The following is a 14,836-nucleotide window of genomic DNA, read 5'->3' on the forward strand; positions in this document are numbered from 1 at the left end:
TTGTTCCAAATATATGATATGAGCTTATAGAACTGTAGAGCCTTGTGTCCTAGGCAAGAACCTAGTTCTCCTTTTCCACTGACAGTCTACCTAGGCCAGCCTGGCTGGGCCCCATACTTCCTTGAATTTAAAGCTGTGGAATTTGAACAAGAGTCAGTTACTCAGGCTTATCTTGGAGACCCCTAGACCAGTTCTACAGCTTGTCTCACAGAGATTAAGAAATGGGAAGCAGGATCCGTGGTCACTTGGAACTTGGGCTTTAGGGTCTCGGGTTCAAATCCCAGCTTGAGTGCCGTGTGGGTTCTTCACGTGTTAATTTTCCTCATCTGTTAGATAGGCTAACTGTAGTACAGTGTAATAGATGTTGTTGGAAATATTTTTAAAAAGATTTTATTTATTTGAGAGAGAGAGAAAAATAGCAAGAGAGAGAAAGAGAGAGAGAGAGAGAGAGTGTGTGCGTGCATGTGTGTGTGTGTTCCAGGGGGAGAGGAAGAAGAAGAGGGAGAAACACTCCCCACTGAGCAGGGAGCCTGGCACAGAGCTCAATCCCAGCATCTCAGGATCATAACCTGAGCTGAAGGGAGACGGTTAACTGACTGAGGCACTCAGGCATCCCCACTGGAAAATTTTAATAAATTAATATACATAAATTAAGTTACATAATAAGTGCTCAATAGATAATTTTTAAATACTGTGTTTGAAAATGTAACATACAAGAGTGATAGTCAAGGGAGACATATAAATGAGAAAATGATCAAGAAGTTAGTCAACATTTGCTCAAAGATGGCAGGTTGAAGATTGTGTTGGCCTCCATCCCCTCCCACAAAAATGATAGCAAAGGGATAAAGAAAAAGGCATAAACCCAGACGGACAAAGAGCATTTGGCAGTAGTAAAATTTGTGGAGTTGGAAAGGCAATGGGTGAATTGAAACTGACCAGTTCAAGAAAGCAGAACCCTAAATCAGCACTGAAGAAATCCACAAACAAGCTGGGTGACACCGGGGGTTCTCATACAGAGGCTCAGGACTTGTCAGCACCGGTCACCTCTGGAGGAGGAGGTGCAAGTGGTGCTTCAACACACTGGATTCCCAGAAAGTTTGTTTAAAAAGCAGCTAAATGAATAAATAAAAAAATTTAAAAAAAAATCTTTAAAAGGGTGCCTGGTAGCTCAGTGGGTTAAGCCTCTGCCTTCGGCTCAGGTCATGATCCTGGGGTCCTGGGATTGAGTCCCACATCAGGCTCTCTGCTCAACGGGGAGCCTGCTTCCCCCTCTCTCTCTGCCTGCCTCTCTGCTTACTTGTGATCTCTGTCTGTCAAATTTAAAAAAAAAAAAAAAAAAAAAGCTAGATATTGCCTTTGGTACTGGACACAAATGGCTTTATCACACTACTCCTTCTACTTTTGTATATGTTTGAAATGTCCCATTAAATCTTAAAAAAAAAACCAAAAACTTTTTTTTTCATTTATTTATTTTCAGCGTAACAGTATCATTATTTTTTCACCACACCCAGTGCTCCATGCAATCCGTGCCCTCTATAATATCCACCACTTTGTACCCCGATCTCCCAGCCCCTGCCACTTCAAACCCCTCAGATTGTTTTTCAGAGTTCATAGTCTCTCATGGTTCACCTCCCCTTCCAACTTACCCCGTCCTCTATCTCCTCTATGAAGCCTGGGATCCTAGCAGAAGACATGAGGGTGTTTTCTGAAGAGATTTCTTACCACAGCAGTTCTCGAAGTATGGTGAGCACATCGTAGGGAGTCCTTGAGGCTCTTTAGAATCCTTTGAGTGGCCAGACTGAAACTCCATGAAATTAAAATTCCACCCCCCTAATAAAGGAAAAACATCAAAAACTCAGGTCATCTATAAGGGGAAACTGTTAAGCTTCCATCAGATTTTTCTGACCTTAATATTTGATACCAGAAGATAATAGAACAACACTGAAAGAAAAACACAAGAAGGGTGGCCTAAAATGGTTTTTACGTATAGAGGATATGAGCAGTTTTGAACATCAACAAATATCTTTGACTTATTTATAAAAGTATTTATATAGCAGAGTTTCAGTCTTCCGGAGGTGACCGGTACTGACAAGTCCTGGGACATTTACATTTACAAAAGGACCCAAGGAAATATCAGAGGAATCCATGTGATAATCTGGGAACAGCATTTCAGGCAGAAGGAACAGCCAGTGCAAAGATCCTGATACTGGGATGCATTGGGCAAGTTCAGGGAACAGCAAGGGGGCAGTGTAGACCTAATACTGGGAGCAGAAGGAGGCATGGTAGGAAAAGCAGGGCTCAAATCAGAGAAATCTGTGTACACCATTGTGATTGATTTTTTTTTTAAACAGATTTACTGAGGTATAATTTATATATTGCAAAATTATTTTATAGTGTATAATTCAGTTAATTTTTAGTATATTTGTATTAAATCTTTAATGAGTTGAACACATGGAAGTGATTGCATCTGATGAATATTTTAAACATGCTTCTCTGGCCCTGTGCAGAGAAGAAAGTGTGAGGGGCAAGCATGTGAGCAGGGAGACTGATTAGGAAGGTATTATTGTAGTCTAGGTAAGAGAGGGAGGAGGTGGCTTGGACATGAGTATCAGTCCACAAATGATGATGCTGTGCAGTGCGGAGGCTAGAGGTAGATCAAGTTTATTGGGGTAAAAAGAAAGTTCAAGAACTTATTTTCTGGATAATGCATATAATGAAGTATCCAAAGTCATGAATGAACACCAAACTTATATCTGAAATACGTTTTTGATCATCTCAACATCCTAAATTTTAGCAAACACGAATTAAACGCTATAATTTTAAAGTTGAAACTTGTGAAACATATTGATTGCCCAAAATGCTGACTACATAGTTAGATTTTATTAAATAATATACAAGCAAGATCTTTCACACTGGGATTTTTAATTTTTCTACATTTGGGATGTAAAGAAAAGTGATGCTTTGGAGCCAAGTGATCATTATCAAAGAAATCTCATTCTATTTTTAATGAAAGTTGAAGTTAAAAATTAGCATTCAGACCTTGTCATTAGGTAACAGTAAATATAGAGAAAAATGGACAGAGTCTGTCAGCAGGATTGAATTTAAGAATCATCAGAACTAGACAGATCTTGCTGGGCAGCTCCTGATTTAATAATTAAATAAGGTGGAGTTCAAGGCATGGCTTAAGATGAAAGACGGGACTGTCACTGAGAATTAGTTTCTCAGTTTTGTTGTTCTTACAGGCTTTTTATTTCTTTCTTTTTTTGTTGAGTCTTGTTTTGTTTCATTGACATTTATTGTAAGCAGATACTTCTATAGATAATATTAGACGTCTTTTGGTATAGGCAGGGGTTTTCTAGTGTGAAATTCATAATTAAAATATGTAAACATTGAACTTTTAAAACAATATATTAGAATTTATAAATATGAAAATTAAAGCTGAATTATTAGGTGCTTGGGGAGGTGACAACTGTAAAATATAGGGCTCTATTCATATCAATGCTTAGATACACTGAAAGTCTGTGGATGACACTTTGTTGCAATTTTAGGCTCTGTTAGTGGGATTCTTTACCTTTTTTTGTATCATGAATCCTGCTGGCTATCTTGTAAAGTCTATGTAGTCCTTCTCAGGAAAATATTTTTAGGTTTAATAAAATATTAAAATTACAAAGAGAAGAAATTTTATTGAGTTATAGTTATCAAAATATTAACAAATCAAAGTCATGATAAAGTAATATATGTTTCTAAACTAATGCAATAAATATCAAGATTTAGCAGGGGGCCTGATAACTATTCTAATTTATGAATAAGGATGAAGATAAGCAATATTTAGTGATTATCCCAAACTATGATGGACTATAAAAATATCTGTGATATATGATAACTACTTTGGTTTGCTGACCATATTCTTAGTTGAAGGGAAATGCTGAAGGCCAGTTAGGATAGTGAAAATTAAGATGAGATTTCCAGTTAGGATAGTGAAAATTAAGATGAGATTTCCTTCTCCATTCTAATTTCCTGACACTCTGAATTGTGTTCATGGACCTGTATCAAGTTTAAGAACCCCAACCTTAAAGAGTCTCAAAGGGCCTTTGACACCTGAGAATTTCGTTAGCCGTTACTAGCTGCTGTTAGTAGAGACCCGTGATAACTCGTGGAGCGGCTCACCTCCCCTCTGAGCGGCCTGGAATTTGTCATTTGTAGTCGCCGCCAGCAGTTCTTCTCCCAGCCTCAAAATGATAAAGAAACCCCAAATAGCAGTAGTTCATCATTTTGAATTCAATAATCATTTTTTTTTAAAAAGTAGATTATATCTTTTTTAAAAAACAGTATTAGATTTATAGAAAATCTGAGAAGATAGTACACAGTTTCCATATACACCCCCCCATTTCCTATATTATCATCTTGCATTATTTTGGCCCACTTGTTACAACAAATGAATCAGCAGTGATACATTATTATTAACTAAACTCCACAGTTTATTCAGTTTTCCTTAATTATTATGTAATGCTCTGCTGACTAGGATCTCGTGCAGGACGTCACATTACATTTAGTTGTTAGGTCTCTCTAGTTTACTATTGGTTGTGACAGTTTCTCAGGCTTTCCTTGTTTTTCATGACCTTGACAGTCTTGAGTAATGTGGGTCAGGCATGCTGTAGGATGCTCCTCTGTTGGATTTTGTCTCGTGTTTTCCTTATGATTAGTCTGGGGCTCTGGGTTGAGGCCGTAGGATCCCACAGGTGCAGTGCTGTTCTCATCACATTATATCCGTGGTATGTGAAACTAACGACATCACTTAAAAAAAAAAAGATTTTATTTATTTATTTGAGAGAGAGCGAAAGTGCATGCAAGGGAGAGGAGGGAAGGGGACAAGCAGACTCCGTGCTGAGCGCAGAGCCTAACGCTGGCTTCCATCTCGTGACTCTGGGGTCACCACCTGAGCTGAAATCAAGAGTCGGATCTTAACCAGCTGAGCCACACAGGCACCCCAGTGACATCACTTTTGATACTAACCTTGATCACCGGGCTGATCAAGGGTAGGGTTTGTTAGGGTTTTCACCCTAAAGTTACTCCCCACATTTCCATACTGTCCTCTTTGGTAGAAAATGACTCTGTGTAGCCCATGCTTAAGATGTAGGGCCTTCCGCTCACCATACTTGATGATGGAGTAGCTATATAAATTGTTTGAAGTTTTTCTGTGTGGGAGATTCGTCTTTTCTTTCTCATATGTTCATTTATTGAATCATTTGTTTATATCAGTGTGGACTTGGGATATTTATTTAATACTCTGGGTTATAATCCAATATTTCTTCATTTTGTTGTTTACATTGTTCCAGCTTTGGCCATTGGGAGATCTTTCAGTGGGTTCCTGTGCCCCTCTGACATCTCCCCATCAGTGTGGATACCATGGAGAAGGTATCAGAAAGCAAGATCTGTGTGTTAGGTGCACTCATTACTGTTGGGGTGTCTTTTCTTTTATGCCCTTTTACCTGATGGAGCAAGGGAGTGTGTGTGCATATACTAACCTGTGTATATATGCATTTCTCTAAATATTTCTATACGTAATCATCTCTATTTAAACACAATTTTTTACTTATATCAGTAACTCAAATAAATTACCACATGGATTGTTCTAGCCTCCTCCCATTGTGAGTCTGTAAATTCTTAATCCAAGTGGAAACTTGACTTCCACCACCCTCCTTCATTGTTACTTAATTGTTGCATTCCCGTATACTGTATACCGGTATCAGAGTTATTAATCCATAACCCACGAGAATCAACTTTGAGTGCAGTGCTTGTGAGAGTTCTTTTTTGCTTTTGGTCTTACAGGCTCTACTCATTTTAAAATTGCTTAGGCTATCACTTCTACACCATCCCTTCAATGAGTTTTTTCATATAATATAACTAGATTCCCTTGTCAGTCTGCATTTCTTCCCAGTTCTTAAGTGATTTTTAAAATTTGCATAACATAGAGTTCATTTTTTGTGTCTTAAAATTCCATGTGGTTTGACAAGTGGATCTTCTCATGTATCCGTCATTATAGTGTCCTACATATTTTTACTGTTCTAAAAAATCACCTGTGCTTTACTCTGTTCATTCCTTGCCCCTCTCCCTAGAATCCATGGGAACCACTGATCTTTTTTACTGTTTGCCTAGTTTTGTCTATTTCAAAATGTCATGTAATTGGAATCATACAGGATGTATCCCTTTCAGACTGGTTTCTTTCACTAAACAATTATACAAATAAGGATTCTTCATGTGTTTTTGTGGCTTGAAAACTCATTTCTTTGTATTGCTGAATAACATTGAGTTATCTGGATGTACCATACTTTTACTCATGTATCTATTGAATGATATCTTGTTTATGTCGCTTTTTGGCAATGATGACTAGAGCTGTTATCAGTACCCACTTAACAGAGTTTTGCATGGGCATAGGTTTCAAATCAATTGTGACTCAAATCATTTGCAAATTCACTGCAGGAAGTGTAACCAAAATAAATCAGTGCATATATATGTACCATAAAATATTTATGGAAGTGTTAATAAGCATTATATAATATATATATACTTTATTTTATATATATAAATAATATCATTATATAATATATATATACTTTATTTTAATATATTTAATATATTATTTATATATAATATATATTATGTGTATATGTATATATTATTTTTATATAGCCAGACACTGAAAACAGCCATCAATAAGTGGGTAAATTATTTTATGTACATTCACACAAGGGAGAACTATATATAGCAATGAAAAAGTTTTAATTACGGATATACCCCATGACATGGATGAATCTCTCAGACATACAATATGCATGATGAAACCTGACCCAAAACAGTACTCTATGATTCCATTTATAGGAAACTCAACAAAGCCAAAGTTAGTTTTTTTGTGATGAAAGTCAGAATAGTGGTTGCTTGTGCAGAGAGGATGACAAACAAGGCTTCAGAATGGCTGGTAAAATTTACATCTTATAGTGGCTCATGGGTGTTTTCAGTTTGTAAATAGATATTAAAGTGTGTACCTAAGATTTGTATGCCTTTTTGTCATATTTCAATAAATTTATGAAATAAGATAAAATATGTCACTCTTTTTGCCACTGTAAATAGTTGCTGAGTTACTAACCCTTTCTAATTTTTATCTCCTATAGGATTTCAAATGTTTGTGTGTAAAATTCCAACATTTGTATCTCCAGTCCTTATATCTTATTCTAGCATAACCGAAGGCCCATTGGTTATTTTATAATTTCTTAATAACTTGGAAAATCTTGTTTTATATTTCCTACCAAAATAATACTTCTTGCTGAGCTTTCTCTAATTCCCAATGTCCTATAATTCTCTTGGCATATTAGATTTTGAGCCTGGAAGATTTAGAATTCTTGCTGTTTGTCATCTTCTTTACTTGGTATTTTACCTAATCAGACTATTTACTACTCCAAAAATGTTCTTGGGTCTTCTCTCTTCCCTTCTGTTTCCACAGCTACCAGTTGAGTTCAGGCCATTGTTGCCTCATTCCAAGACCCTTCTGGTAACCCGCTAGTTGCTCTCCCTGTCTCCTCTTGTTCCATACCCCACAAATGCAGTTTGTCCCATTTACCCATGATCGAGAACTTTAGTTACTAATCTAATGCCTTTTATAACTTCTACTTATAAGCCATGCCCATTCAAGAACAACAACCTCATCTTCCGGGTGCCACCTTTGAGTTCACGATGTGGGAAGGTATTCTTGGCACACAAGGTAATCTGTTTGTCATTAACTATACAGTTACTTGTTCCTTCCTTTATCCTGATCTTCTCTACCCAGAATTCTCCTCTACACTCTCTGTCACAGCCTGCAAGGCAGTGATTCAAGAGCATCTTTTTTCCTGAATAATTTTTTACCCCATTTTGAGGTTTCTGTTATTTTTTTATCCTCTCAGTTCTTTGTATACAGTTTGAAAAAGGTTACTTTGCCTAAATATTGTTGTCCTTAAGGTATTTCAAAATACATCTAAGTGCTTTCACTTAAATTTATTTTACTTACTCTGGGTCTATTTTATGTAAGACAACACGAGAGTTAGGAAAATGCCTTGAAAATGCATCGTAAAAATAAAACAATAATAAATTTTAAAAAATAATAAAATAAATAACTGTCTTACTATGCAGGGTGATGATAAAATGACCAACTCGCCACATGAGTGAGTTCTGTTGCATTTATTATTCTACAGGTGCCGTAAGTCTTCTCATACTGTGTGTTTCTTTCCCTGAATTGACCTCAGTCATAATTCGCTTCCTGTGAAGTTGGCTTTGTGTGATTTTTCACCTAGCCCAGACTTTCCTGCTTATTCTTTGATGCCAGATTGTGTTCAGAGATGCTCTAGTCATAACTTGTGTATATGTTATTGTTGAACCAAGCAACAGATTATTTGCATCCCACTTAGTTTGGATAACTATGTTCTGATGACATTTTCTAAGATCTCCAGCCATGGGTCATGCTTTCTTGGAGTAGTCCTACATTTCTATTTGATTATCATTTCATTTTGCAGATCTTCCTCTGTATTTTGAGTCCTGTAACATTCCTCATAGATTTTTAGATTTCAGTATCTGGGCCGTTCTGCATGTTGATTTCTGTTTTATTTTTTTCCTTCTTGATTCTAATTTTTGATTGGCCTGGTATTTTCTAACTGAATGCTAGACGTTGTGTATGAAAGATAGTAAATGCTCTGGATCACGTTATCTTCCCCAGAGAGGTGCCACTGTGACCCAGGAGAGGTGTCTGGTGTGGAGACAGCTGCCCTCGATCCATTCAGGGACCGAGGTGACTCAAGGCTGGGTTGCATTCCTTGTCTACCTCTGATTCACTCCCACTCCTAGGTGGCCTTCTACACAGTTTGAGGTCAAAGTCTCTGATGTTACCTGGGGCCTTCCTCCTTGAATAATAATCTACAATTTTTTACTCCTAAGTACAGTGACATGCTGAAAACTTGAGTGTGCATTTCAGAGTATTTTCTCTTGGTTTCTTAGCCATCTGCCCTGTAAGTGTTAGGAATTTGGGAAATTCCTTGAGGAGAAAACTGTTTGGGTGAAGCCCCTTCCTACGTGCAGCCATTCTCTGAGGGATTTTGGTTTCTCAAGTCTTGGCTGCCTAGGCCATCCCCTGCTCTAACTGCCTTGCCTCGTCCTCATTCTTCAAGATTGGGGAATGCCTCAAAGGTGAAAGCAGCTTACGGAGTGTTGACTCAGCTCTCTGAGGTTTCTTTCTCTGGCCCCCTTAAGTCCTACCTGCCTTGAAAGTTCTCCAAGGCCTTTGAATTGATTTTTTTCTTGGTGTCTTTTGGGTTTTTCACTTTTTCTCGGTGTAAGTGTGATCTGCTGTAAGCTATTCCTTCATAGGGAGAGATAGAAGTTCCTCTCCTAGGGTTTATTAAGACAGAGTTTCATTTCTGTTTCTAGTATATCTTGTCTCTTTTGTGTAATTTCCAAGAGAAAAGGGAATAGAAATAATTTTTTATTTCTGCCATTTAAAACTGGAAGGCCAAGTATGTATTCTTTTCTTTGTTTCTTCCAGTCAATCGATATTTAGGAAACAAGGAGAATTTAGAATATGTATTGGAAAATTGAACTATCTTCTAAAAGGAACTCCCAAAGCAGAGGGATCATTAATAATGAGGCAGAGTGAATAGGATCCATGGAGAAGAAATCTGAGCCTCTGATATGTGTCAGACTCTGAGCTAGGAATTGTATGTATTTTCTATATACCGTATCTATATACCATGTTTTTACATTTTGTGTAATTATTTTCATTTCTCAAATTCAGAATCTGTTGCTTCCAAAATTTAAATTATATACCTAAATTTGTATTACAATGAAGAAAGGATGGAATGAATAAAGAATGTTGGGGTTGTAATATTATTAAATGCTTAAACTTTATTTTAAATGTTTATCTTAGAATGAATATAAAAAGATACTAATTGGGGGCACCTGGGTGGCTCAGTGGGTTGGGTCTCTGCCTTCGGCTTGGGTCATGGTCCCAGAGTCCTGGGATCGAGCCCCCTGTCAGGCTCTCTGCTTGGTGGGGAGCCTGCTTCCACCCCTCTCTCTCTGCCTGCTTCTCTGCCTACATGTGATCTCTGTCTGTCAAATAAATAAGTAAAATATTTTTTAAAAAAGGATCTTAATTGATTAGAGCATCATCCTAACCTTTTCTAATTACTTATACTTACTGGAAGTATAATTGTTAAAATGAAAATCAATTGTCCCTTCAGCTAATGCCTGCATACCCTAATTTTAAAGTATGTAGTCATAAACATGTTGATCTAGTTTTATAAAGATGAAAAATTCAAAATAAGTTAAACATATAATAGGGAAATGATTTAATTATGTGATAATTTTTGAAAACTTTGGAAAATGCAGTGCTTGATAAAATGGTAAGTAAATAAAAATATGAAACAAATGAAATTTCATTTACTAATACTGCAACTATGAAATAAAATATTTTATACCCTAATGTGATAGGTATATTATTTTTTTAATAAAAATTATTAATTAAAAATATTATTACATTATTTTTACGATTTTAAGTTTCTAGAGCTTCAAGTGAAGAGTAAAAATCATTGCCAAATATATATTTATTAGCAGTTGCATAAAGAGAATGTAACTTTTGTGATGATAAGAACTTTGTCTCTCTTATTTACTGGTTTGTAATTTGTAATTACTTATTTGTCTCCAGATCCTGAAATAATACCAGATTCAGTAATTACTCATTGAATGAATGCATGATTGAATGAATAGCTAAAAGCATATAATCATGATGTTCTTACTCTTATGGGAGAAAGCTTTTTTTTTTTTTTAAGATCTTGTTGAGTTAAGGGTTTATTTAATTTTTACGAGTATGATTTATGATACATTTATTTTCTATATTCTTATCTGTAATAGGGTATATATTTTCTAAAGGCTACTTAATGATACAGAAGTGTTATAAGGTCAGAGGCTTTCCTAACAATGTCCTATTCTTTCAGAACCAGGTGGTCAAGGAACTGGAGTCCCGTGTCCAGCAGCTGACTGGAGAAGCAGAGAACAGTAACTTACAGAAGCAAAAATTAATTCAAGAAAAATTAGAAATTGAAAGATGTTACCAGATAACATGTAATGAATTACAAGAAGTAAAGGCAAGGTATTGTCTGAAGTCAGATATCTATCAGATGTGGCTGTAAAGTACTGATCTTAACTAAAATTATTTACCAAAATTAATCACACCTGTGCATTTAACCTTGAGAAGTTTCTGGTTTAAATATTGCCATTTGTTAATTTTAGAAGTCCTATTTAATAGAAGAAGCATAACGTTTAAGTTAAACTGTTAGTGTGTGGTTAAAATGTGGATACTTGGGGCATCTTGGTGGTTCAGCGGGTTAAAGCCTCTGCCTTAGGCTCAGGTCATGGTCCCAGGGTCCTGGGATCAAATCCTGCATTGGGCTCCCTGCTCTGTGGGGAGCCTGCTTTCACCCCTCTCTCTCTCTGCCTGCCTCTCTGCCTATTTGTGATCTCTGCCTGTCAAATAAATAAAATCTTAAAAAAATATAAAATAAAATGTGGATACTTGCTTATCTATTGAAAGATAATGCATTTGAATTTTGTTCACTAAAAAATTTCATTTTTGGTATTGATTCTAAATGTTAGAAGTATATTTTATTATCTTATGCTTTTAGGCGCAACATACTGCATAAAGAAAAAGATCATCTTATAAACGATTATGAACAAAACATGAAACTATTACAAACCAAACATGATGCTGATATAAGCCTTCTGAAAAAGGAACATGCTCTTTCAGCTTCTAAGGTATTCTGTGCGGGTAGATAGAGCCATGCAGAGTAGTTACTTAATCTTACTCGGCAAAGAGCCGTATGTAGCCATGTGGAAGCAAACTATTTGGCATTTGAAATTCATCTCTTTTTTGCTTAATTCTTGATAAAATTGAAAATTTAAGAATTTTTATTGGTATTTAAAATACTGAAAACGCGGAATCTCTAATACAGAGCATAATATAAATATTTAATAAACTAAATTCTGCTATAAGTTAACCCTTTTAAGTACCAACTTTTTTTAAAGGAGTAAACATAAAAATTCAAGTAGAAATGCTCAGTTGTGTCAATAATGCATCTTATAGAGTAAATATATACCCTGTTACTATTTGAAATCTGGGTCATTCTTAACTTTCCTAGTATCACATACACATTCATAAAGGAGTCCATAGGCACATTTACTGGTACCCACACACTTTTGTGTCTGATACTGAAACTTTCCACAAAGAGAATCCTGTAGCTCTAATTCTAAGGTAGTCAATTACTTGCTATTTCATCACTTAAGTATTCCAGTAGATTTACTTTGAAAATTAAGATTTAAAAGGTTTTCTATAAGCCCATTGTCTTTACGTCAGCATTACATTTTTGTAACTCTAAGTACTGTGTAGAATTTAGTTTATATTTTGACTTTAAAAGATTAGTTTTTAAACTTTTAAAAAAATATTTTTCATTCAGATTTACAGATGATTTCAGTTCTGATTAAACCTTCAGTCAGGGGGAAAAGTAAATATTTTCACCCAGAAGTTCTAGGATGGTACTGTTTTTCATTATTCTTAAAATTCTTGTAGGCATCTGGTATGATTAAAGAACTAGAAGAGAACATCTGTCAATTAAAACAGCAGCTCCAGGAATCAGAACTTCAAAGAAAGCAGCAACTAAGGGTGAGTCCTGTATTTTTATGAAGAGCAGTGGCTAAAACTCACCTTTCCTTTTCTTGATTATATGTATAAATAAGAGTCAATTAAGTAAAATCCTCAGACATACAGGGAGCCATTTTTTTCTTTTGTTGCATTGTATCATTTTTCATCTTATTTATTTTAACAAAAGTAGATGCTAATGGGATGTAGAGACTAAAGAATAATTTTATTGAATATTTTTTGATTCATTAAAAAAACCAACTTTGTTTAAATACATTATTATTTTAGAATAATTTCCTCCCTTTAAATTACTCTCTACTAGTCTTCAAACTTCCTCTTTCTCCTTCACATTTTCTAGATCCTTCCTTTTGCCTCATGGTCAAGAATTGCCGAAGATTAATATACGATATAATTTCAAATGTATTATTTCTGTATTGAGTCAATTGATTACCTTTAAGTAATCTCCTAATCCTAAGGGCCAGAAAGGTTCTCTTCCATTGTAAAGAAGTCTCTTTTGAGATAGGAGCATCCTCAGATAACTAAAGTTTTCTATTCTGCCCTCACACGTAGCTACTCACATTTCTGTTTGTAGTTTAGAAGATTGGACAGGTAGGGCTCTTGTAATAATATGCAAAACTTAAATAAAATTTGTCATCGAGTAGATTGATTTATTTCCTTAGATTGCAAATTGTGTTGACTCTAGTAGCAACTTTAAGTATAATAAAAATATTTATTATTCACAGGATCAAGAAAATAAATTTCAAATGGAGAAAAGTCATTTAAAACACACCTATGAAAAAAAGGTAATATGTTTTGTGCGACACTGTAAGACATTTAAGATGGCCCATGAGGCTTAAGAATGAGGGCTAGTTTCTATGAAGCCATGCATTCTAGCCCTTAAAGGATCAATTGGTTTCTTAAGTTTATTTCAGCTAGCCAGTATCAAATTTTGCTTCATTTTTCATGTTTATATATATTTTCATGTTTATAAACAGCTTCTTTAGTTATGAATTGTATCAATGTAAAAATACCCCTTGTGTATTTCATGTGTGTAGAGTATTATGGTGTTAACCTCTTATAATAAGACTTTGAAATTATATATTTTTTCTACCAGTTTAGAATTATGGTACAATTGATGGGAGCTATTTGTATTCTGTTGTATCATATGTATAGTAATGCTAAATATTTAACCAAAGAATATAAAACAGTTAAAGAATTGTCTACTACTTGGAAATGTATTTAATAGTTGTTTCTTGTCATTTACAACAGTGAATAATTCTGCATGTGCTCATCCATGTTATCGGTAATAACTGGGGGTTTATTGACAGAATTTAACACCTGGTGATAAAACCTAGAGTTCTATAGTTTTGTGACTTTTATCCTTCAATTTTGAATTTGTTTCCTGTATGACATGGAAAGTAAAAGAATAGTTGAAATGGCAAAGATTTTATTGTTGTTTTTGTAATTATTTACTGTTGTAATATTAACTAAATTAATACATTTGTAAAATACCTATTGAAAAGTGAGTAAAACATTAACCCTTCAATAATTAAATACATACAAATTAAAATAGGTTATATAGCACAATATATTTTTTTAAAGATTTTTTTTATTTATTTGTTTTAGAGAGAAAGAGGGAGGGGCAGAGGGAGAAGGGGAGAGAGTCCTAAGCCGACTCTGCTAAGTGTGGAGCCCATCTCGGGGCTGGCTCACGACCTGGTCTGATACCAAGACTCAGTTGCTTAACCGGCTGAGCCACCCATGCGCCATGTAGCTTAGAACGCTTTGTATATCTCATCTTACTTATCCATATGGTCACTCAGCAGATATTCATTAAATGCTTTTCCTTGTTAGAGGGAGGGGTGGGTTAAGGATGAATTAACATAGATTCTGCCTTACAGGAGTTTAATGTCTAGGAAGAATGTTTCTGTCATTTGGAAAAGTGAGTATTTCAACCGACATGTATTGACCTGAATACATGCCCTTTCAAATTATAATTTTCTAATTGTTTAAGTTTTTTTGGTTTTATTTTGCTGATGTCTTATACAGTCTCAGTGCAAGGTCTTAAATACATTTCATGTCTACAAAATGACATCTGAACAAGGGAGATAAATACTGCTTTCA

At 35.3% G+C, this 14,836-nt stretch overlaps 1 protein-coding gene across 1 annotated transcript in view; it reads left to right on the forward strand.

Annotated features, from left to right (window-relative positions):
• CEP112 (centrosomal protein 112) overlaps positions 1–14,836 on the forward strand; it is a 406,137-nt gene that overhangs the window by 93,222 nt on the left and 298,079 nt on the right. Inside the window, exons 13-16 of the mRNA XM_032319493.1 lie at positions 11,016–11,170; positions 11,703–11,832; positions 12,644–12,736; positions 13,456–13,515. Of these exons, the coding sequence (XP_032175384.1) occupies positions 11,016–11,170; positions 11,703–11,832; positions 12,644–12,736; positions 13,456–13,515 (438 nt within the window). The remainder of the gene's footprint in view (positions 1–11,015; positions 11,171–11,702; positions 11,833–12,643; positions 12,737–13,455; positions 13,516–14,836) is intronic.

Source organism: Mustela erminea, chromosome 18 (assembly GCF_009829155.1).
Source record: "Mustela erminea isolate mMusErm1 chromosome 18, mMusErm1.Pri, whole genome shotgun sequence".
In the NCBI taxonomy this organism is placed as follows: domain Eukaryota; kingdom Metazoa; phylum Chordata; class Mammalia; order Carnivora; family Mustelidae; genus Mustela; species Mustela erminea.